At 41.9% G+C, this 25,402-nt stretch overlaps 1 protein-coding gene across 1 annotated transcript in view; it reads left to right on the top strand.

The window, feature by feature from the left end:
* Positions 1-3,641: 3,641 nt before the first annotated feature.
* The window catches only part of LOC100346600 (uncharacterized), a 46,986-nt gene continuing 25,225 nt past the window's right edge, over positions 3,642-25,402 (top strand). Inside the window, exon 1 of the mRNA XM_070058387.2 lies at positions 3,642-3,999. Coding sequence (XP_069914488.2) covers positions 3,718-3,999 — 282 coding nt within the window. The 5' untranslated portion in view covers positions 3,642-3,717. The remainder of the gene's footprint in view (positions 4,000-25,402) is intronic.

The following is a 25,402-nucleotide window of genomic DNA, read 5'->3' as shown; positions in this document are numbered from 1 at the left end:
TGACATATCAAGTGTGGAGGTTTATTTGTACTCATGAAGCGAAGCTACAGAGCTTCACTATCACTAAGTGAATTGTGGATGTTGGATTGTCTGATTATTGTGCTCAGTTCTATGGTCCTATGACAACTGAGAGCATGCCAGGAATTAAAGAGATGCCTGCCTGCATATTACATTCAATTAGGAGGCACAGAGCTCTGCAGCATTGTTGTTGGAGCCCTTTCCATTTATTCACTGCTCAAACCTATTGCTTTCTTTTCTGCTTTGTGTCCATCCACTCATATCAGAGTAGCCAGGACAGAGTGAGTTTTTATGAGTCAGGATGGTGAGCCAGTGGCTAGACACCTTACTTGCACTTTATAATGTGCATTTTGACTATTCCAGAAAATTGTTTTTTTTAAAGATTTATTTATTTATTTGAAATAGTTTCACAGAGAGAGAAGGAGAGGAAGAAAGAGAGGGAAATGTCCTCCATCTGTTGGTTCATTCCCAATTGGCTGCAATGGCTGGAGCTGTGTCAATCTGAAGCCAGGAGCCAGGAGCCTCTTCCAGGTCTCCCACATGGGTGCAGGGTCCTAAGGCCTTGGGCCATCTTCTACTGCTTTCCCAGGCTATAGCAGAGAGCTGGATCAGAAGTGGAGCAGCCAGGACTTGAACTGATGCCCATATGGGATGCTGGCACTGCAGGTGGCAGCTTTACCCACTATGCCATAGTGCCGGCCCCTCTCTAGGGAAATATTTTTTTACTTCTTTCCTGCTTAATTGTGCTTTAGTTACCTAAGGTTGGTGACTATATAAATTGTGAATTAGCTAGGTATTCCAAATTTAGCTTTGAATTATATGATTTTGTGGGTTTTTTAACTTAACTTTTTTATAAATATTGACCACTACTACTCTTTTTAAAACATATTTATTTATTTATTTATTTATTTGAAAATCAGAGTTACACAGAGAGAGGGGAGGCAGAGAGAGAGAAAGAGAGCTCTTCTATTTGATGGTTCACTCTCCAATTGGCCACAATGGCCAGAGGTGTGCAGATCAGAAGCCAGCAGCCAGAAGCTTCCTCCAGGTCTCCCATGTGGGTGCAGGGGACCAAGTATCCTCTACTGCTTTCCCAGGCCATAGCAGAGAGCTGGATTGAAAGTGGAGCAGCCGGGTTTCTAACAGGGGCCCATATGGGATGCTGCACTTCAGGCCTGGGTGTTAATTTGCTGCACCACAGCTCCAGCCCCTGAATTTTACTTTTTTATTTAGACCTTTCTTATAGACATGGATTATGTCTTCTAGTTTCTAAGTAACTACATCATAATGAGGACCATTGTAGATTGTAGCAGTTAAAAATATTTGGCTTGATGATCAACATAAGGCTTATAGATAGTAGCTACCCATGAGATTGTGTCTTGGATTTAGAGTAAGTTTATAAGTCAGTTGCAGGTAGCCTTTTGTTACTGATAAACATGAATGTACTGAGAACTCTTTGTCCATTAAATAATAAAATCCAAATGAAGATTTACACATGAGTTCCCTCCTGCCTTCATCTACCACTGAAATCCTGTTGTTTCTGCCTTTTGGATCTCCCTGTAATCTGTTGCCTCTTCTTCATTCCCACTACCACCATACCTTGGTTCAGGTCCTACTAAATTACCTTTGATATACTTTTTAATTGACCTCTCTGCTTTTTGTTTTTCTTACCTTTGTGTCAAAAGCCTCTTAGTTCATCCCAACTTTTTCTGATTGCTCAGGTTCTCTTGCTCCAATATCTAGGAAAATCATGTGGCTGGTAGTTCTTTCAACACACCACACAAAAGAATGCTCAGTAAATGCTTACTAAATAATGAATGGAATGCCTTACAAAGCTAGGGTGAACATTTAACCTGCTTGGCCCTGGATGGCTTCTGTTTATACATTTCAGCCCTGTGTCATTATTCATATGTCTCTTTTATTATCAAAGTTGTCTCTGAGCAACAAATTATACATTCATCTAATTGTGTCTGTTATCAAATAGATATCTATTTCATTGTCTCTTCAACTAGGTAGTTACTGGGGATCAAAAATAGTATTTGTTTAATTTTTATAGCCTCATTTATTCATTCAACTAAAAGAATGACTATCAAGATGTTGAGTTTTAATGTCAAAGCAAACATGTTTCTTGCCCTCCTGAATTTTCAATCTGGCAAGAAAAAGCAGTCTACACAAAGAATATTGCCTGATATAATAAGCATTAGTGTGAAATGAATGGATACATTTAAGCATTCCTAATCCAGCAATTCTAATCCCATGAATTATAATTGATAGAAGTAATCACAAACAGAACTCCATGTCATCCTGCTTCCATTTACATTTCTACTTAAAATCTTAAAAATCAAACACCACACATATACCTAAGAATGCATAATATTTATGCTATCTTGATATTAAACTTGAGAAAAATAACCATACAGCAATAGCAACTTTGAATCTCCTTTCTTTTTTAGATAAGTTATAATCCTATGTGTTTCTCTACAGTGAAGATTAGGATTGTAGATACTCTTCCTCTCCCTCACTTTTTATTTTAGAGATGAGAAATCTGGGGTTTTGGAAACTGAGCTCTAAGATAAAAGAAATATTTCTTTTTTTCAAGAAGAGAGGCAGAAGCAGAGAGAGAGAGAAGTCTTCCATCCACTTGTTCACTCCCCAAATGGCTGCAATAGCCATAGTTAAGCTGATCCAAAGCCAGGAGCCAGGAAATTCTGGGTCTCTGATGTGGATGCAGGGTCCCAGGCATTCGGGCCATCTTCTACTGCTTTCCCAGGCTAGAGCAGAAAGCTGGATTGGAAGTGGAGCAGCAGGAACTTGAACCAGCCCCCATATAGAATGTCGGTGCTGAAGGCGGAGGCTTAGCCCACTATGCCACAGTGCTGGTCCCAAAAGATTTCTTAAACCAATATTTCACTTTGGTTGGCCTTTAACCTAGACTTTTTTTTTTTTTTTTACCATACTTAAATGGGCAAATTTAATTCTAATCTCTTTCCACCTCAGCTTTGTCTTTGTAAATTGAAAATACTGTCTCCAGAATTAACCTAAGGTATAATTGATACAAAGTAAGGCATTTACTCTGTTAATCTGGCCCCTAGAAGATACTTGGCAATGTTAGTCCTGTATCCAGTTCTCTTTTTTCTTTTCTTTTTTTTTTTTTTTTTTTGTACTTGGTGAATTAGAGGGTGGTGTAAAATGCTTAAAAAAAAAAAAACCACAAATAAAAGACACAAATAAAAATTGTATTCTCAAATCTAGATGTTAAACTATGCCGTGTACACCTGTGCTAAGAGTTACATTGAAATCCTTGTCATTCATTACTTGAGAGAAGCTGTCCAGGAATAAAGCAGCAGGGGGATTTTTCTGAGAAACAGCGTGTGTGAGGGAACCGGGATTTGGGACTCAGCAGCAGTGGCTGTAACTTCTTAAGATTTTGTTCAAGGAAGGAAGAACAGCAGCTGACCCTTGAGATCTGGGGTGGGAAGGAAGGGGAGGAGGGATGTAAACAAAAGCAAATGCTCTCTGGTTCCCAGCCTGTCTCCGCCCACCCTGCACTGAAGCCCTAGGAGAGGGCCAGTAAGTCCAGCTAGGAATGCCCTGGCCTGGACTCCATTTCCCAGAGTCACCTGGTGCTCCAACGTTTTCCGTGCGCTGAACGCCTGTGCGTGTGCATGTGGGAGAACGTGCGCATGCGCGTGCCTTTCTATGTGGCCCAGGGTTGAGAACAGAGGAAGTTCATTTACTGATCAGAGAGGTCCCCGAGAGGCCGCGCTGCTCCTTCTCTCACGTTCACTGGGGAGTCTTGCTCTGCAAGTGCAATTGCAGGCGGTTCGGGAGCACACGCCCCAGACCTGCCGCCCGCTGCTTCTGTGCCTCTGCATCTGCCACTGTGGGCGCCAAGTTCCGGCGACTTCTCCTGTTCCACACTCTCTGCTTTGCTCCCCGTGTGTCCTGAAGAAAGGGGACGTGCTCCCGAGATTTTCCACGGCAAGTATGGAGAACAGGAGGGGCATCTATGTGTGTGTGGGAGAGGGGTGGGTGTGATGATGGGTGGTGGCTCCCAGACCTCGATCACTTGCTTCTCAGTGATCCTGGGAGCTTTTCCGGCAGAGTCAAGGCTGGGTCCCAGGTGTTGTGTCTCCCACCGCCGCTTCCCAGCCTCCCAGTGCACACGGCCAGTCCCATGGGTTGCCTTGCTCAAATTCTCCTTAAAGTACACTGGACGAGGAGCGGCACAAGCAGGGCAGTTGAGAGCATGGCAAAGGAAGGAGTCCCATTCCCTACATTTAAATAAGCCCAGTTCTCACTTTGGGTGGGTCAGAGGATGCCTTGTGGCTGGGCCTCTGGCTATATCCCCTGGTAGTTCCAGCTGGGCAGGGCTCGGCGGCCCTCAGCCAGAGCCTGAGGCAGTGGAGAGGTGGAGATGGAAGATCAGAGTAGGCTCTGGCTCCTGGACCCTGCAGACACATTTAACAGCTGGGGTGCTATGTGTTTGGCTGACTTTCCCAGCAGCACGTGAAGCTTGTGCAGTAGCTTTGTGGATCGATCGCTCCTCCGTGTTTAATTAACAGACTCTTTTTCAATCTGGCGCTTGAGGCCATGGAAACGTAGCTGATTTATTTTCCTGTGTTTTGATTTCTGTCTTCAACCCTTCTTTCTTCTCATGTTATTAGGGATGTCAACTTTTATTACCTGCTGATAATCCCTTTGCAAAGTGAGAAGTGAACTGAAATTAATTCAAGTCTACCGTGTGAGTTAATAATGAGCTACTTCAATCTGGATTTTCATAGTGGAGAGCTACAAAAACATAAATACAGAAAAGTATCAATTTTTCTTGTCTAGTTCTTTACAGTCACTCAATACTCCACCAAGCTGATTATCTTACAGTCCATATGGTTTTAATTAAGGGGGCCAGTTACTTTTTTTTTTTTAATTTGACAGGCAGAGTTAGAGAGGAAGGTCTTCCTTCCGGTGGTTCACCCCCCAAATGGCCACTATGGCTGGTGCGCTGTGCTGATCCGAAGCCAGGAGCCAGGTGCTTCCTCCTGGTCTCCCACATAGGTGCAGGGTCCCAAGCACTTGGGCCACAGCAGAGAGCTGGACTGGAAGAGGAGCAAATGGGACAGAATCCAGTGTGCATATGGGATGCCAGCGCTGCAGGGAGAAGATTAACCAAGTGAGCCACAGCGCCGGCCGGTTACTTTTTAAAAATTTTTTTATTTATTTGAAAGGCAGAGTTACAGTGAGGCAAAGACACACACACACAGAGAGAGAGAGCTCCCATCTGCTGGTTCACTCCCCAGATGGTCACAATGGTGAGAACTGCATGGATCTAAAGCCAGAAGCCAGGACCTTCTTCCAGGTCTCCCACACAGGTACAGGGGACCAAGAACTTGGGCCATCTTCCACTGCTTTCCCAGGCCATAGCAGAGAGCTGGATCAGAAGTGGAGTAGCCAGGTCTCAAACCAGCACCCATATGGTTTTACCCGCTCAGCCACAACACCAACTTCAAGTTACTTTTCTTATTCTGGGTTCTGTGTTTAACCCCATGACATTTGCAACACGGGAGGATATTAGTGATAGATTTTCAAAATGACCGGTCTGTGGAAGCCTTTGCACAAGGTGTTAATGTGAAGAGGGGTAAGGAAGAAAAGAGAAAATGTGCCCCTCTCCCCCCAACAGAGATGCTCACACAGTACGGTAAAAGATGTGGCTTTGGGCTGGCGCTGTGGCTCAGTAGGTTAATCCTCTGCCTGTGGTGCCAGCATCCCATTTGGGCACCTGTTTGAGTCCCAGCTGCTCCTCCTCTGATTCAGCTCAATGCTATGGCCTGGGAAGGCAGTAGAAGATGGCCCAAGTGCTTGGGCCTCTGCACCCATGTTGGAGACCCAGAAGAAGCTCCTGCCTCCTGGCTTTAGATCAGTGCAGTTCTTCTGGTCATTTTGACCAACTGGGGAGTGAACCAGCAGAAGGAAGACCTTTCTGTCTGTCTATCCATCTCACTATCTGTAACTCTACCTCTCAAATAAATAAATAAAACATCTTTTAAAAAAAGAGAAATGTGGCCCTGAAAACTATTGCTATAGACTAACTTTCAGTGTAATGAAGTTTTCACTTGATTAACTGAGTGATTCATAGATTCTGTTAGAGTCCTGCTGTCACCAGATTACTAATCTGTGAAAGTCATTTAGCATAGTAAGGTTACCTAGGAAGTAAAAATAGAAAGTGACTCCTGGATAGATGTTGCTAGGGTGACAGCATTCTTCCTCTCAAACCCAGTGTGTTTTTTACCTTTCTCACATGTACTCCCTATCACAGTGCTTGCGAGTGGACAAGCAGTGATGTGTTTCTGCTGAAAAGAGCTGCTTCACACCCAGGAAACAACTGTAAGACACTTTCTCAGCAACTATGTTGTGTGTACATTAATACAAACTTGAAAACAGCCAAGAACAGGATTCCTGGACTACTCAGGCTAACTCACTGTCCTTGGCACATCATTCCCTGCTCTGCAATAAGTTTCTGGCAAGTTCTTCAAAATTTTTAGGAGAGACATATTTCATATGAGAGACATAATCTGGTAATGCAGCAGTGATGTCTTTAAGAAAAGGTGCCATGTGAGGAAGCAGTCTGATGTGTCCATTCATCTTCCCATTAATAACTCTCATTGATGTCTAGCATAGGGTGACAGAAGCAATCCTCCTTCTGAATTGCATCAAGCCAGGAGGATTCCTCTACAGTTTATCTGAGCTTTCCTTGTATGAGGGAATAACCAAAATACTACATTGTATAGGGTTTTTTTTAATTCATTTTATTTACTTGAAAGGCAGATTTACAGAGAGATGGAGACACAGAGAGAGAGGTCTTCCATCCATAGGTTCACTCCTCAAATGGCCACAATGACTTGAGCTGGGCCAGGCTAAAACCAGAAGCTAGGAGCTTCTTCTGGTTCTCACACTTGATTTCAGGGGCCCAAACTCTTGGGCCATCATCCTTTGCTTTCCCAGGTGAATTAGTAGGGAGCTATATTGGAAATGAAGCAGCCAGGTCTTGAACCACTGCCCATGTCAGGTGCTGGCACTGCTCAAGTCTGCTTAAACTACTACACCAGTCCCATGTGCATTTTTCAAAGAGGGGGAGGGGTTAAATTTTTTCTAATATGACTCTCAAAATAAAGATTATAATTTGTAGTAGATGATGATTTTGGTTAGATTTTGAGTTTCATTAAATTTCTATATTTTTTAAGTTAATGAGTACTAGTAGTTATCTTATTTTTTTGAAGATTTATTTATTTTACTTGAAAGTCAGAGTTACAGAGAGGAGAGGCAGAGAGAGATAAGTCTTCATCTGCTGGCTCACTCCCCAATTGGCTACAGTGGTCGGAGCTGTGCCGATCCAAAGCCAGGAGCCAGGAGCTTCTTCTGTGTAGTAGTTATCTTATGTTCTGTTATCCTTGCTTTGGATAAACAAACTCTCTCCCATCCCTCAGTTCAAATGCTTTTAAAAATAGGTTTATTTTGAGGGCTGGCACTGTGGCATGGCAGGTGAGGCTGCCACCTACAGTGCTGTCATCCCGTGTGGGTGCTTGTTTGAGATGCAGCTTCCTGCCGTGGCCTGGGAAAGCAGTGGAAGATGGCCCAAGTTCTTGGGTTCTGCACCACATGGGAGACCTGACAGAAGTTTCTGGCTCCTGGCTTCAGATAGATCCAACTCTGGCCATTGCAGCCATTTGGGGAGTGAATCAGTGCATGAAAGACCTCTCTCTGTGCCTCTGCCTCTCTGTAACTCTGCTTTTAAATAAATAAATAAATTTTTACATGCTGTACCACTGTGCTGGCCCCAAGACCTAACAGGTTTTCTGGGTGCTTATCTTGGGGTTCACTTTGAGCACTAAGCACAGTTATTCTGTGTGACTGCATATTTCATGTTCCTTCTTATGGAAAAGTTTTTCTCATGTTCTGAGTGATTGGCTACATTTGCCCATAGTGGAAACTAAAACTTAATTTGGCATCTAAACACCCAGAGTGCTGAGTCCTGTAATCTTCTGAATTTAATCAGAAAATGTGTTTTAAAACATTTTGGTCTATGGGTAGGCAGGGCAGTTTTCCTGGATCCCTGTGAGAATTGATGAGCTGATGGTGTTTTTCTACCCCACATTATATTCTGAAATTAACTTCCTTTTATTTTCTTAAAATAACTATATTTGAAATTTGCTCCCCCCTTCTGAAATGTTTGTGCTTCTGTCCTCCTTATAACCATGGACATGAGTAGCCCTTTTCCTTCTCTCTTTTTTTTTTCCCCCACAGGCAGAGTGGACAGTGAGAGAGAGACAGAGAGAAAGGTCTTCCTTTGCTGTTGGTTCACCCTCCAATGGCTGCCACGGCTGGCATGCTGTGGCCGGCGCACCGTGCTGATCCAAAGGCAGGAGCCAGGTGCTTCTCCTGGTCTCCCTTGGGGTGCAGGGCCCAAGCACCTGGGCCATCCTCCACTGCACTCCCGGGCCATAGTAGAGGGCTGGCCTGGAAGAGGGGCAACCGGGACAGCATCCAGCACTCCAACCGGGACTAGAACCCGGTGTGCCGGTGCTGCAAGGCGGATGATTAGCCTATTGAGCCACGGCACCATTTCTTTTCCTTCTCTTTATGATGTTACAAGAGCAGTGGGACATTGCAGCTCTCTCCCCTGGCAGCACATCTTCCTCAGTATGTCTCTTTGAATTAGACCCTGGGTTAACTTGGCTGCACAAAATGCATATATCTAAACCCAGTGTACCTAATGAATGAAAGTCATCATAAAATCAATATGCCTTGTAAACCTCTCATCTCTTGTTTTGAAATGTGTTGTGAATGTGTCTTTTATGTCAGTGTTTGTAAGCCAGAGACTTCCCACTTAAGGCAGAAGGCTGCTGAGGGACAGCACAACTGTAGCTTTGCTCTGTTACTTTACTGTGGCTACTCTCTCACACTCTCTCTTTATTTTATTAAGATTTAAAAATTTTATTTTAAAGGCAGAGTTACAGAGAAAGAGGCAGAGACAGAAGGATGGGGATCTTGCATCTGCTGGTTCACTCAAGAGACTGCAATGAATAATGCTGGCCCAGCCTGGAAGTCCAACCCAGTGTCCCATGTTGGTGCAAGGACCCAAGTACTTGTGCCATCTGTTTCTGCTTCTCCAGTTGCATTAGCAGGGAGCTGCATCAGAAGTGGAACAGCTGTGACTCAAACTGGCACTCATGGGGCCGACATTGTGGGGAAAGCCACCATCTGCAATGCCAGCTTCCCAGATGAGTAGCCGTTCATGTCCCAGTTGCTCCACTTCTAACCTAGCTCCCTGCTGCTGGTCTGAGAAAAGCACCAGCGGATGACTCAATTGTTGGGGCCATTGTAACCCATATGGGGGACCCAGATGAAGTGCCTGGCTCCTGGCTTCTGTGTGCTTCAGCCCTGGCCATGGCAGCCATCTCGGAAGATTTCTCTCATTTTTAGCATTTATTTATTTATTTGCAAGGCAGAGATAGAGAAGGGAGACAATGAGAAAGAGATTTTCCATCTGCTGGTCTACTTCCTAGATGGCCCAAGCCAGGCACCAAGAGCTTCATCCAGGTCTCCCACTTGGGTGTCAAGGACCCAGGTATTGGACCATTTTCTACTTTTCTAGGGCCACTAGCAGAGAACTGGATCAGAAGTGGAGCAGCCAGGACATGAAATGGTGCCTATACCAGATGCCAGCACTGCAGGCAGCAGCTTTACCTGCTAATCCACAATGCCATCCCATCTGACTCTCCCTCCTCTCCATAACTCTGACATTTTTTTAAGATTTATTTTATTTATTTGACAGAGTTACTGATAGAGGTAGAGACAGATAGAGGGAGGTCTTCAGTCTGCTGGTTCACTCCCCAAATGGCCACAGTGGCCAGATCTGAGCTGATCTGAAGCCAGGGGCCAGTAGCTTCTTCTGGATCTCCCATGTGGATATAGGGGACCAAGGACTTGGGCCATACTGTGCCACTTTCTCAAGCACATTAGCAGGCAGCTGGATAGGAAGTGGAGCAGCCAAGACCCAAACTGGTGACCATATGGGATGCAGTCCAGTGTCTCAACCAGCTGTGCCACAGCACTGGCCCCCAAAACTCTGACTTTCAAATAAATAAATCTTTTTTAAAGGATGGACACACATATTGGATCCCAGCATTTTATTTAGTGGTTGTTTAATCCACTGTGCCACAAAGCCAGCCCCACCCTTTATCCTGGTGACTTGTGTGTCAAGATCTGGGTAATATCTGCTGAACGACTGTTGGTATTATGTTAGACTCTTCTGTTTTATTTTGGTTCTCGTTTGTTGAGTTTATTTTGGCTGCCACTTCTGGGTAGCAAGCTGTGATGTCATCAGTGGCTAAAGCTGCCATGTGTTAGGCTGGCACTGATTCTACCTTTCCATTTCTTCAAGTAGAAGTGGAAAATGAAATCCTCTCAAAACTAACATGCTACAAGTAACAACTGGAAATCAAGCTTCCTTTCTTCTCACCTAACAGACCCAGCTGGTCTCTGTGTTTCTCATTTTAGCCCAAACCTATATAGATTCCTAGAGCAGAAGGAAGCTTATTTTTCAAGGCAGAATTCATAGATGTAGTTGTCCATTCACCTCTGAGAATTAAAGCCATCACTCTGCTTTTTGACTGGTTTTCAGTCTGTGGTGGTGCCATCTCTCACAGGAAGACAGATTCCTCACAGAAGAATACACCTAGGTGGAGAAAACTTTATGGAGTGGGTTTTCCAAAGTGAAATGGAATTCTGGCCTGGACATCCTTGAGATCGTGGTCAGCAGAGCAGGGAAATTCTTAGCTATGTCCATTCACATACTTTCCTTTTTGTTCAATGTATTCCTCCCTTACATAGTGCTCTGTGCTCTCCTTCTGTTGCACACACACAAGGCGTGTCTGTGATTGAGGCTGTTTGTGTACCACTGCAGTATCTGGAGTTGCCTTTGTCTCCATCTCTAACCAGAAACTCAGATGCAGAGTGAGGAGGGGACTGCCAGCCTGCCACACAGGGTTTGGGTCCCTTGCTCCTTTACTTTTCTTCAGTGCAGGAGCAGCCTTAAAGAGAGCTGTACTGGGTAGTATTATTTCTTTTAGATTTGAGTGCTTGGATAGCAAAAGAAATACATATTTTTTTTCTTATAGAATGGATTGAGGAGGCACTACATAAAGTCAGCAGCAACTTTCTTGGTTCCTGTTACATGTGAAGATGAGTCAGAATATTTAGGGCCATTTGTTAAATTTTTTAAAAAATTAAAAATATTTATTTATTTGAAAGGCAGAGTTACAAAGAGAAAAAGAGAGATGTAAATCATTTATCCACTTTTTCACACCCCTAATGGCCACAGCACCTGGGGTTGAAACTGGATTAAAGTCAGGAGCCAGTATCTTCTTCCACATTTCCCATGTGGGAGTAGGAGCATAGGCACCAAACTTTGTAGCTTTCCTAGGCACATGAAAGAGCTGGATCAGAAGCAGAGCAGCTGGGACATGAACTCGTGCACAATATGGAATACCAGCATCACAGACAATGGCTTTCCCACTATGTTCTACTGTCTGTTTATTATTATTATTATTATTATTGTTTCTATTATTATTATTATTTGAAAGGCAGAGTTAGAGAAACAGAGGCAGAGAGAGAGAGAGGGATAAAGGCCTTCCATTTTCTGGTTTACTCCCAGATGGCTGCAATGGCTGGAGCTACCCTGAACTGAAGCCAAGAGCTGGGAGCCTCTTCCAGTTATCCCACATGGGAGCAGGAGCCCAAGGTCTTGGGTCATCTTCTACTGCTTCCCCAGACCTTAGAAGAGAGCTGGATCAGAAATGGAGCAGCCGAGACTCAAAGCAGCGCCCTCATGGGATGTCAGCAGTGCAGGCAGCAGCTTTCCCTGCTGGGACACAGTGCCAGCCCCTCCATCATCTGTTTTATGGAAATATTTAAGGGACATTAGAAGGCCATTCAGGCCCTTCCTACAATACATTTTGAAATAATGATTGACAGTCCGCAAGACTGCTTCCAAAGGGAGAGAGCTGCAGGGACAGAGAGGCAGTGATGTTGAAAGGGTATGAGGAACAAGGGAAGATGGGAAGGCCAGAAAAAATCTTGAAAAGTATTCCAAAAGATAAAGTAATAGGACATAGGTCATTTGTGCAGATTTCTATTATAGGATTTTCCTTTTTTTTTTTTTTTTTTTAATTAGAGATAATTTCTAACATAATTTGTGACATACTGGAGTCACTTTTCAGTTTTCTTCTTACAGATAAGATGTGCTTATAAGATGTAGAGGGGCTGGTACTGTGGCTTTGTAGTTTAATCCTCTGCCCATGGCACTGGCATCCTATATGGGCACCATTCTAGTCCCAGATTCTCCTCTTCTGATCCAGCTCTCTGCTATGACATAGGAAAGTAGTAGAAGATGGCTCAAGTGCTTAGGCCCCTGTACCCAAGGGGGAACAGAGAAGAAACTCCTGGCTCCTGGCTTCAGATCAGTGCAGCTCCATCTGTTATATGGGGAGTGAACCAGCAGATGGAAGACCTTTATCTCTGTCTCTTTCTCTCACTGTCTATAATTCGACCTCTCAAATAAATAAAATCTTAAAAAATAATATGTAGAGAAGTACTGGAATTAAATGCAATAGTACACTCCTAAATATGCAGTTAGCATTAAATTTTTGTTGAGAAAGGGATGAGCTTGGCTTTATGTGTGTCTTGCTTAGAGCAGAATTTTTGTGACTGAATTTGAGATAATTAAAAATCAGTTTCATAATTAAAACATTGGCCATTTTTACTGCTGCAGCCTCCCCCTCACTCTGTGTCCCTACGCAGATAGTCCACATGAGAGTACAACAGAAAGAGAGGCCTGCATATCTGGAGTAATGCACATATGCCCTTTGCTTAAACCAGGGGATTGATCGACTGGAGTTCTTTGTGATTCAGTTTGCATTGTTCTGTAGAGTGAAATATAGTGATTTGGGTAAAGTATCTTGTCTTCTAGTAGGTGATTCCAATTGGCTTTCTTATCCATCTACCTGGCATCACAGGTGATTCCCAAGACAGGTGTTGGGCTCTATCTTAAAAAAAAAAAAAAAAAAAAAAGTAGCCTCTTCAGAGTTGATGTATTTCTCCTGGAAAATTGGAGAAATATTTTGTAAGAAGCAGTTCATGGAGGATGTGTACTTCCCTAGAAATGAGACAGAAGTGATTCCCTTTCCTTGCCCCTCCTGAGCTAGTTCCTGAGGCTTATTGATCAGGCCAAGAATGCTAATATTTGTAGGCCAATTATGAATGATTCATGTTTGTCTTACACATGAGATGTCTACAGATCTGTTTATCAAGGTCTTTAAGATAAAATAAGATTTTGCAACAAAAGAGAAGGTTGGCATTGCCTGTTGCCTTGGTCTAGGATCTGTGCATTTATTACCCACTTAGTACTCTGACTCCTATTGTGCGTGTCTCCTAATGGCTCTTTTTTGGCCATTCCTGTGTCCAGATTCTTTAATGGGTGACAATCTTTGTCCAGACTGCAAGTCTGATAACTCAGCCCAAATTGGAGTTGACTAGTTTGTGTACCCACTTCAGGATTAAGGTGGTCCAAAACTGCCAGTGCCCAATGACTGGGCTGTCTTTAGACTCACTCAAGAGATAAGACTCTGGGCACAGGTCCCAAGTGGCTTTGCTTGGTCCTCTTCCCTTGATCTCCCTGGTAACCAGGCTGATTCTCAGGTAGGCAGGGAACTTGTTGGCTCACAGAAGTCTCCAGATTTCTGTTTTGCACTCATCTTCAAAATATTTGAAAGTTTTCTCTTGGATCTCAAAAGTCCTGAGTAGGGAGTTTTATTGTGTATTGAGATGTGTCTTTGTAAAGACAGGTGTCACTGAAGGCTGTGTGTCCTCATAATTAACTGAACTCACCCAGGCCTGGATGGAGTTCTGGTATCCTGGCTTCAGGCTGAACATTGCCTGCTGTTGTGTGTATTTGGGGATGTACCAGAAATTTTAAGAAATCTCTCTCCCTCTCCATCTCCCCCTGTCTTTCAAATAAAATGAAAAAGAGATAAAAATTGGAAAAAATGTGTTTTGCTTTGTGTCCTAAGGAAAAAGTAATTACTGTTGTTATAGGTAGACCTCATTTGTACACTTCACAAATACTCATCAATCTCAGGTTAAAGGCTTGGTGATCACTATTGGTTGGGTTGCCTACTCAGCTCCCATTCTGTAATGTATCCCCTTCCATCATCTGCAGTTCACTTTGGGTGCTCATAAAATACCAAACTGCCTCCTGACTTTGCATCCCTGTGTTCTTTATACATAGCTTGGCCATAATCTCATTTTCTTTAGCAGCATGCTAATTTTTATGAGTATTTCACAGGTAAAGAACAATGGGGTCATTGGTTTTCTCTGAGCTTTTGTCCTAAGTGGTTTATTTTCTGAAATTGATTTTGGGTGATGTGTAGAACTTTGCTGGATTAGAAGTTGTGGTGCAGAAGTTGATATTAGAGAAATAGGGCTGTCACTGCCACTTGCACTGTGCCCCACCCTGCAACCTATGCCTGCCTTTGGATTCTGTTTTTATAGAGTGTTGGAATGAGGTAGTAGTGATTCAAAAAAGAAATAAATTTTCAATTGTTAAACATTTTTATTAATACAAAGAGATCAGATTTCATAAGAATGTAATTCCAGAAGAACATAACCATAGTTTTCTATTTCCTCCTCCTTTCTTCCTTTCTCTTTTTAAGGATTTAATAAGCTGGCTTTTTTCCCTAACCTAGTCTTTACCCTTTCACCTCCAGCCTTCCTGTCCATTTGTTCTCACTTTACAATCTAGTACTTTAAGCTTTTTTCCCCCTTCTTTCATGCATGTTTTTGCCTACTCCTACCACAATTCCAAAGAAGGAAAAATGAATAAAAATCATGAGATATTGATTCAAAGAAAGGAATCCTATCCAGAAATACAGAAAAAAAAGTTACCTCCTTTTTCTTTTTATTAACAATTTGTTGATTCACCTTTCTGGAAGAGGCAGCTGGAATTTCTCTGAGGTCTGTCCTTAGAATGTGAGGAGAGCCAGAGATATTGGATAGACTCTTTACAGTCTGTTTGTTTTACTGTGAGAGATGTTGTCCCACTTGCCTGTGGCAGAAAAAAATGAAATTTCAATGATTTTTTTCCGCATTACTAATTTTTATGATGAGTCTCATCTTTATCAATGGATAGAGACCTGTCAAGTTTACCATGAGCAAAAAATTTCACAGACACAACTGCTTCCAGAGGAGATGCATGCTTCTCCATTCCCACGTGGCCTTTTCTGAGATCTCCAGGTGGCTTCTCTTCATCTCCTGAAAGTGAAGAGAAGATTCCGAACACAGAAAAATTTAGTATATATTAAGTAAAGATTTCATCAGTTTGCACCCACACAAAAACACAAAGTGTAAAATACTGTTTTAGTACTAATTATAGCATTATCTCACATTGGACAACACACTAAGGACACATCCCACATGAGAAGTAAGTACACAGTGACTCCTGTTCTTGACTTAACAATTTGACACTTTGTTTATGGTGTCAATAATCTCCCTAGGTTCTAGTCATGAGTTGCCAAGGCTATGGAAGCCTTTTGAGTTCGCCAACTTCGATCTTATTCTGACAGGGTCATAGTCAAAGTGGAAGTCCTCTCCTCCCTTCAGAGAAAGGTACCTCCTTCTTTGATGGCTCCGTTCTTTCCACTGGGATCTCACTCACAGAGATCTTTCATTTAGGTCTTCTTCCCCCCGCCCAGGGTGTCTTGGCTTTCCATGCCTAAAATACTCTCATGGGCTCTTCAGCCATATCCGAACACCTTAAGGGCTGATTCTGAGGCCAGAGTGCTATTTAGGACATCTGCCATTCTATGAGTCTGCTGTGTATCTCACTTCCCATGATGGATTGTTCTCTCCATTTTTTATTCTATCAGTATTAGCAGACACCAGTCGTGTTTGTGTGATCCCTTTGACTCTTAGACCTATCAGTGTGATCAATTGTGAGCTGAAATTGATCACTTGGACTAGTGAGATGGCATTGGTACATGCCATCTTGATGGGATTGTATTGGGATCCCCTGGCATGATTCTAACTCTACCATTTGGGGAAAGTCCGATTTAGCATGTCCCAAATTGTACATCTCCTACCTCTCTGATTTCCACTCTTATATTTAACAGGGATTACTTTTCAGTTAAAATTTAAACACCTAAGAATAATTGTGTGCTAATTACAGAGTTCAACCAATAGTATTAGAACAAAACAAAGAAAAAATGCTAAAATTGATAAAGTATTACATTGTACATCAACAGTCAGGACAAGAGCTGATCAAGTCACTGTTTCTCATAGTGTCCATTTCACTTCAACAGGTTTCCCTTTTGGTGCTCAGTTAGTTGTTGCCGATCAGGGAGAACATATGATATTTATCCCTTTGGGACTGGCTTAATTCACTCAGCATAATGTTTTCCATATTCCTCCATCTTTTTGCAAATGACTGGGTTTCAATGTTTTTGACTGCTGGGTAGTATCTATAGAACACATGTCCCATAATTTCTTTATCCAGTGTGGGGAGCAACTCGGACTAGACTAAGTTACTGGAATTAAGACTTATTCTATGCATCTGCTCTCCCACAATATGGCGCTGAGAAGGGAGAAACAGCTTCTACACAGCTGCCTCCAGTTTAACCAATAAACTGTAGGACTTACTCCTGATTGGAGGAGAGCAGCATACTCGGCGTGTGGGTAGCAGAGTTGGGATTGGTGGAAGAGGACTATAAAGGAGGAGAGAGACAACATGCACAAGGAACATCTATCTGAAGGAACACCTGTGCAGCCCCCAGGAGAGCTGGCCGGCAGTGTGCCGCTCCCCTGTGGAAGTGGGGAAAGTGGCAGGGGGCCCGCCCCTCCACGGAGGTGGAGGGACGGTAGCCAACCCGGGAAGAACCAGCAGCAAACCTGGGGAGGGCCGAGCAGAGAAAAGAACAGTGCAGGGTCCTGTGTCGTTCCTCCATGAAGATGGGGAGCGACATAATGGTGCCATGACTCGGATAGGAAACCTAGGCAGGGTTTAGTGTCGTTCCTCCACGAAGAGGGGGAGCGACATCCAGTCCACTATTGATGGGCGTTTGGGTTGGTTCCAGGTCTTAGCTATTGTAAATTGAGCTGCAATAAACATTAAGGTGCAGACAGCTTCTGTGTTTGCCAATTTAATTTCCTTTGGGTAAATTCCAAGGAATGGGATGGCTGGGTTGTATGGTAGGGTTATATTCAGGTTTCTGAGGAATCTCCAGACTGATTTCCTCTTTTGAAAAATGTCTATTGAGGTCCTTGGCCCATCTCTTAAGTGGGTTGTTGGTTTTGATGTTGTGGAGTTTCTTGATTTCTTTGTAGATTCTGGTGATCAACCCTTTATCAGTTGCATAGTTTGCAAATATTTTTTCCCATTCTGTTGGTTGTCTCTTCACTTTCCTGTTTCTTTTGCTGTACAGAAACTTTTCAATTTAACATCCCAAATGTTAATTTGGGCTTTGACTGTCTGTGCTTCTGGGGTCTTTTCCAAGAAGTCTTTGCCAGTACCTATATCTTGTAGGGTTTTTCCAAAGCTCTCTAATAATTTGAATGTGTCAGGTCGTAGATTTAAGTCTTTAATCCATGTTGAGTGGATTTTTGTGTAAGGTGAAAGGCTTCATGATTCTGCATGTGGAAATCCAATTTTCCCAGCACCATTTATTGAAGAGACTGTCCTTACCCCGGGAATTGGTTTTGGATCCTTGATCAAATATGAGTTGGCTGTAGATGTTTGGGTTGATTTCTGGTGTTTCAATTCTGTTCCATTGGTCTATCCATCTGTTTCTGTACCAGTACCATGCTGTTTTGATTACAACTGCCATGTAGTATGTCCTGACATCTGGTATTGTGATGCCTCCAGCTTTGTTTGTGTTGTACAAGATAGCTTTAGCTATTCGAGGCTTCCTGTGTCTTCATATGAATTTTAGCATCATTTTTTCCAGATCTGAGAAGAATATCTTCTGTATTTTGATTGGTATTGCATTGAATTTGTAAATTGCCTTTGGGAGAATGGACATTTTGATGCTATTGATTCTTCCAATCCATGAGCATGGAAGATTTTTCCATTTTTTGGTATCCTCTTCTATTTCTTTCTTTAAGGTTTTGTAATTTTCATCATAGAGATCTTTAACATCCTTGGTTACATTTATTGCAAGGTATTGGATTGTTTTTGTAGTTATTGTGAATGGGATTGATCTTAGAAGTTCTTCCTCAGCCATGGCATTGCCTGTGCATTGATTTTATACCCTGCTACTTTGCCAAACTCTTCTATGAGTTCCAATGTCTCTTATTAGAGTTCTTTGGATCCTCTAAGTAAAGAATCATATCATATGCAAAAAGGATACTTTGAGTTCCTCCTTCCCAATTTGTATCCCTTTAATTTCTTTTTCTTGCCTGATGGCTCTGGCTAGAACTTCCAGAACTATATTGAATAGCAGTGGTGAGAGTGGGCATCCCTGTCTGGTACCAGATCTCAGTGGAAATGCTTCCACCTTTTCCCCATTCAAAAGGATGTTGGCTGTGGGTTTTTCATAGATTGCTTTGATTGTATTGAGGAATGTTCCTTCCACACCCAGTTTGCTTAGAGTTTTCATCATGAACGGGTGTTGTATTTTATCAAAATGCTTTCTTGGCGTCTATTGAGATAATCATATGGTTTTTCTTCTGCATTTTGTTAATGTGGTGTATCACGTTGATTGTTTTGCGAACATTGAACCATCCCTGCATGCTAGGGATAAATTCCACTTGGTCTGGGTGGATGATCTTTCTGATGTGTTGTTGCATTCTATTGGCAAGAATTTTATTGAGGATTTTTGCATCTATGTTCATCAGGGATATTGGTCTGTAATTCTCTTTCAATGCTGAATCTTTTTCTGGCTTAGGAATTAAGGTGATGCTGGCCTCATAGAAAGAATTTGGGAGGATTCCCTCTTTTTCGTTTGTTCTGAATAGTTTGAGAAGAATTGGAGTTAGTTCTTCTTTAAATGTCTGGCAGAATTCAGCAGTGAATCCATCTGGTCCTGGGCTTTTCTTGGTTGGGAGGGCCTTTATTACTATATCAGTTTCTGTCTCAGTTATGGGTCTGTTTAGGTTCTCTATGACTTCTGGGTTCAATTTTGGTAGGTTGCATGTGTCCAGGAATCTATCCTTTTCTGATAGGTTTCCCTGTTTGCTGGCATACAAGTCCTTGTAGTAATTTCTGCTGATTCTTTTTATTTCTGTGGTGTCTGTTGTTACATTTTCTTTTTCATCTTTAATTTTATTGATTTGGATCTTTTCTTTTTTTAGTTAGTTGGGCCAATGGGGTGTCAATTTTGTTTATTTTTTCAAAAAACCAGCTCCTCGTTTGGCTGATTTTTTGTAATTTTTTTTTGGATTCTATCCTGTTGATTTCTTCTCTGATTTTAATTATTTCTCTCCTCCTACTAGATTTGGGTCTGGTTTGCTGTAGATTTTCTAGATCCTTGAGGTGCATTGAAAGCTCATCTGTTTGGTGCCTTTCTAATTTCTTGATGTAGGCACCTATTGATATAAACTTTCCTCTTAACACTGCTTTTGCTGAGTCCCATAAGTTTTGTTGTGCTGTTATCCTCATTTACTTCCAGAAAATTTTTGATTTCTCTTTTAATTTCTTCTATGACCCATTGTTCATTCAGGGCATGTTGTTCAATCTCCATGTGTTTGCATATGATCTAGGGATTCCTGAGTTGCTAATTTCCAACTTCATTCCTTTATGGTCTGAGAAGCTGCATGGTATGATTCTAATTCTTTTGAAGTTACTGAGACTTGCTTTATGGTCTGGTATGTGGCCAATCCTAGAGAAGGTTCCATGTACAGCTGAGAAGAATGTAAAATCTTTAGCTATGGGATTGAAAGTTCTGTATATATCTGTTAGATCCATTTGGGCTATAGTGTCATTTAAATCTACTGTTTCTTTGTTGATCTTCTGTCCCATTGATCTGTCTATTTCTGAGAGTGGAGTATTGAAGTCCCCCAGTACTATTGTATTGGGGTCTAAGTCTCCCTTTAAGTCCCTTAACAAATCTTTTAAATAAACGGTGCCCTGTAGTTAGGTGCATATACATTGATAATTGTTATATCTTCCTGTTGAATTGATCCCTTAATCATTATATAGTGCCCCTCTTTGTCTCTCCTAACAGTTTTTGTGGTAAAGTTTATGTTGTCCAATATTAAGATGGCTACGCCCGCTCTTTTTTCATTTCTGTTGGTATGGTATATCTTTTTCCAGCCTTTCACTTTCAGTCTGTATGCATCTTTGTTGGAAAGATGTGTTTCTTGTAAGCAGCAAACAGATGGATTTTGTTCCTTAACCCAATCAGCCAATCCGTGTCTTTTAACTGGACAGTTCAGGCCATTAATGTTCAATGTGGCTAATGATAAGTGGTAACTTTGCCCTGCCATTTGCCAAAGATATTTTGTAATATATGCTTTGAATTCCCTGTGATCTTTTGCTGTGAGGTTTCCTTCCTTTACCTTCTTTCATATTGATGACCGTGTTTCTGTGTTTCTGTGTGTAACACATCTTTAAGCATCTTTTCCAGGGCTGGACGAGTGGCGACAAATTCTTTCAATTTCTGTTTTCTATGAAAGGTCTTTATTTCACCTTCATTCACAAATGAGAGCTTGGCAGGATATAATATTCTGGGCTGGCAGTTTTTCTCTGTTAGTACGTGGGCTATGTCTCACCATTCCCTTCTAGCTTGTAGGGTTTCTGATGAGAAGTCAGCTGTGAGTCTAATTGGGGATCCTCTGAGAATAATCTGACATTTCTCTCTTGCACATTTTAGGATCTTTTCTTTATGTTTCACTGTGAAGAGTTTAATTACAACGTGTCGTGGTGAGGATCTCTTTTGGTCATGTTTACTAGGGGTCCTATGAGCTTCCTGTACTAGGATGTCCCTATCCTTCTCCAAACCTGCGAAATTTTCTGCTAGTATTTCACTATAAATGCCTTCTAATCCTTTCTCCCTCTCCATGCCTTCAGGAACTCCTAGAATTCGAGTGTTGGGTTTTTAATAGTATCCCGTAGATTCCCAACAATATTTTTGAGATTTCTAATTTCCTCTTCTTTTCTTTGGTTTGTGTACTTTCCTTTGCTCTGTCTTCTATGTCCAATATTCGTTCTTCAGCTGCACCCATTCTGTTTTCAAGGCTCTCTAATGTGTTTACCATTTGATCTATTGAATTCTTCATTTCGTTAAGATTTCTCATCACTATCACAGTTTCATGTTCCACTAGTTGTTTCATTTCATTTTGATTCCTCCTTAATATATCATTTTTGTGAGAAAGATTTTCTATGTTGTCCATTAAGGATTTCTGTAGTTCAAGAATTTGTTTTTGAGAACTTCTTAATGTTCTTATCAATTTTTTGAGATCTGCTTCTTGCATGTCTTCTATCTCATCATCTTCATAATCTTGAATTGGGGTGTCTTTTTATTTGGGTTCGTCATAGTGTCTTCCTTGTACTTGTTAACTTGGTTTTTGAGTTTGTTGTTTGGCATATTGGAGATATTCTTTGGTTTCTTCACTGTGCTGTTTTTTCTTGTTATACTATGACTCTAGATTAAGGCGACTGTCTGCTTTTGAGGGAGCCTTAGAGGCTTGAGATGGGTATGGCCTGAGGGCTCTGTTTGGTGTGCCAAAGGTGACACTCCCAGGTTAGGCATGGTAAATCTCTCTCTCTTTCTTTCTTCTTTTTGATACAAAAGGGAAGTAATTCCACACAGCTGAATGGAATTGGAGGTAGTTAGCAGGCGAATGATATACCCACAGGAGCCAGAGATTGGAAGCTCTTTCCCAAGGATCACACAGGGAATCTGTTCTGCCCTGAGTGTGTGCTCAAATTCTCCTGCAGACTCCCACTGGATTGCCAAGGTTACTGAATTGTAGCATCTCTGGAGAGTACTCACGTGAATTCCGTGAGTTCTCTCCGCCACCGTCTTTTTTTTTCACAGTCTCAGCTCAGTAGCACCACCCATTCACTAGGTCCTAATCTGTTATTTCACCCCCCTCCCAGAGTCAGGTTTTTCTGCTAGGCTCAGGGCTGGTGCAGACCTGAGGTCACCCTGCTTATGACGTATGTCCAAGATGGCACCTGCTCTTTGTCTTGCTTGCCTTTGAGAGGTGAGCGGAGACAGAGAAACTCGTCCGTATGGGTCACTTTTTTTTTTTTTCCCACTCTCTTCTAGTCAGCCTGGTGAACTTTTTCCCACAGGGTTTCAGGCCTCATTCCCTCTAGTCTCCTCTTTCCGCTTACCTGCCCGTGTCTCGGGCTATTGAGGTTTGGCTCACCTCGCGTTCCAGCGCTGGTGTGTTGAGTCTGCCACTGGTGTCCCGAACTGTGGGCTCCCACACTTTCCACGCAGGTGCACTGTGAATCACTAGTTCCGGAAGTTTCCTCTGCTGTTTCTTACCCTACTCTTCCTTGAATCTGCAGTATCTCCACTTTTATTAAACTGCCTGTCACCGTACTATCAGTGTGCTCCCTTCCTATTCCGCCATCTTTCTGAGATATTGTGCTTTAATTCTCTTTCTCTATTGTATCATTTTCTGGTTTAGAAAATAAGGTGACACTGGCCAAATAGAAGGAGTTTGGGAATACTCTTCTCTTTCAATAGTTTTGAATAGCTTAAGAAGAATTGGAATTGATTCTGTTTTAAAAGTCTGGTAGAATTTAGCAGTGAAGCTTTCTGGTCTTGAGCTTTTCTTTGGAGGGTTTTGTTCCTAATTCAATCTCTGTCTTGGTTTTTGGTTTGTTTAGGTTTTATATATGTCTTCATGACTCAATTTTATTATCTAGTATGTTTCTTGATTTCTTCTAGGTTTTCTAATTTGTTGATCATTGTATGTGATGCCCACATTCTATATTGCAGTGCTCATCTAAGTTTTCAGTGTTTCACTTCCAAACCAGTTTCCTGCTTAATATCTCTGGGAAGCATGGGGTAGTGCTCAAATTCTTCAATTTCTTTTACCTAAGTGCAAGATCTACTACTTATTAGGGTACCTGAGAGCCTGGTCCAGCCATAGCTGTTGCAGACATTTAGAGAGTGAACCAACATATGGAAGACCTCTCTGCCTCTCTCTCCCCACCCACTTTCTGTGTGTTTCTCTGTGCTTTTTAAAATCATTTTTAAAGTTATTTATTTGTTTATTTGAAAGTCAGAGTTACAGAGAGAGAGAGAGAGACATAGAGAGATCTTCCATCATCTGGTTCACTCCCCTGGTGTCTCCAATGGCCAGTGTAGGGCCAGGTTGAAACCAGGAGCTTCTTTTGAGTCACCCATGGGGGTGGCAGGAGCCCAAGTACTTGGGCCATCTTCCACTCTATCAGGCCATTAGCATGAAGCTAAATCAGAAGTGGAACAAGTGTGACTTGAACCGGTGCCTATATAGAATGCCAGTATAACAGATGGCAGCTTTGCATACTGCAGCACACCATCCCCCTCTCTGCCTTTCAAATAAACAAATCTTTAAAAAAGAAATGAAAATGTCCTTAATATAGTAAAAGTAATCAAGATTGAGCACTGAAGAATCTATTGAAATGATTACATTTAAAAGATTTATTTATGTATTTGAAAGGCAGTGTTAGAGTGAGAAAGGGAGAGCCTGATCTTCCTTCTGGTTTGTTCTCCTCCAAAATGGCTGCAATGACTGGGGCTAGACCAGGCTGATCTCATAAGATAGGAGCTTCTTCCAGATATCACATGGGTTCAGGGGCCCAAGCATTTGGGCAAGCCTTTGCTGCTTTCCCAGACACATTAGCAGGGAGCTGGATAAGTTTGGAGCATCAATATCTGTGACATCCTCCTTGCAGTACAAGGATATAGAACCCATCTGGCACAATTAACATCCTATTTATGAGTGGGCCAAGTATAACAGCTTCCAACTCTCAAGGTTTGGACTAGATGGGTTCTGAGGAATTGTGTTATAATAGATATTAATCCATAACTCTTGGTTTAAGCTTTTGTTAGCAGATAATGGCTGTGACTACTTTGGGTCTCTGGATTGTCACCACTGAAGGCATCCAGATTAATAGTAATGAGATCAACAGTCAACAGAATGGTGTCCAGCTGAACTTAAATGGTTTTGGTTTTCTATTGTTAGAATAGTGACCTCCTGCAGTACCCTGGCATCTGGACATAGACAGTAGACATTGGAAGCCATCCCCTTTGCCAAATGGAGTATGCCAAGTGTTGGGTCTATCATTTATTAAGGAGGCCTTAGTAGCCATCCTCACATTTTACTGTTATGTATCCATGGCCAAAGTCCTACTAGACAAGAAGGTTTGGAGAATCTCAGGCACAAGGTGAGAAGGTGACTGTTTTTCCAATATAGCACAGTTAATAGCCATCTAATTTAATTTTACTGGCACATAGCAAGGTTCCAAGAGAGGTTATTTCTTGCATCACAGCCCTTGAGAAGTAATGGATATCATAGATGATGCAAAGAATTTAGAAGGCATATGAGCTCCACAAGTGAAGAAGTCACTGAGAGCACTAATGATAGTGCCTACAGAATTTAATTTGACTGATTTTAGCACTTTTCATTGGAAAGGGGCCATTTAAGCTGGGCTGATTTGTAGCATCCATTACAATTAATTTTTTAAAAGAGGCATGTATTGCACCAAAGCCCAGGAAGGACTAATAGGTATTAGCATTGTATGTTCTTCACAAGTGTGTCAAACAGTCTCATTCAGGGAGGAAGTCATCAATGCGATATATTCTGTGCTCCTGATAAACGGTGGGTAGTTAAACTCTTTGCAAAAATTGTGTTTGATGGCAAAGTCAATGAGATGCTCATGTATACCCTAGAAGAAGTGTCTTTTCAAAGTGAAGGCAAACTAGACTAAGGGGCTGTTGGTAAAGCCTTGAAAAAACACATTTGCCACTTTTGTAATAGTTAAGACAGGTCATTTATCTACTAAGAAGCATCAGATATGTTAATATTAGATATAAAGTATGGTGGACATAATCGATGGCATATAGCATTAAGATTTTAGTAATCTGTGAGATGCCATTTACTTTTTTCCAGATCCAACAGGAAAAATTGGGCTGCCAAGTGGGAAAGAGCTGGAATAATCACCTTTTTGTTTATTAAGTTTAATGTAATAAATTCTAATGCATGAAGACATTGAGTTTCCTTTTATTATGTCATCTTAATTATTTTAGTTTGGGACCTGTGGAGTGTAATTTTCCCTAGTTAAGTTGTAGCTTAAAATTTTTATTTTAATAATTGCTGTGTTAGGCCATCTCTCCCA

Source organism: Oryctolagus cuniculus, chromosome 15 (assembly GCF_051225735.1).
Source record: "Oryctolagus cuniculus isolate XC-2025 breed Fujian yellow rabbit chromosome 15, ASM5122573v1, whole genome shotgun sequence".
Taxonomy (NCBI): Eukaryota; Metazoa; Chordata; class Mammalia; order Lagomorpha; family Leporidae; genus Oryctolagus; species Oryctolagus cuniculus.
This window is presented reverse-complemented; position numbering and strand designations above follow the sequence as displayed.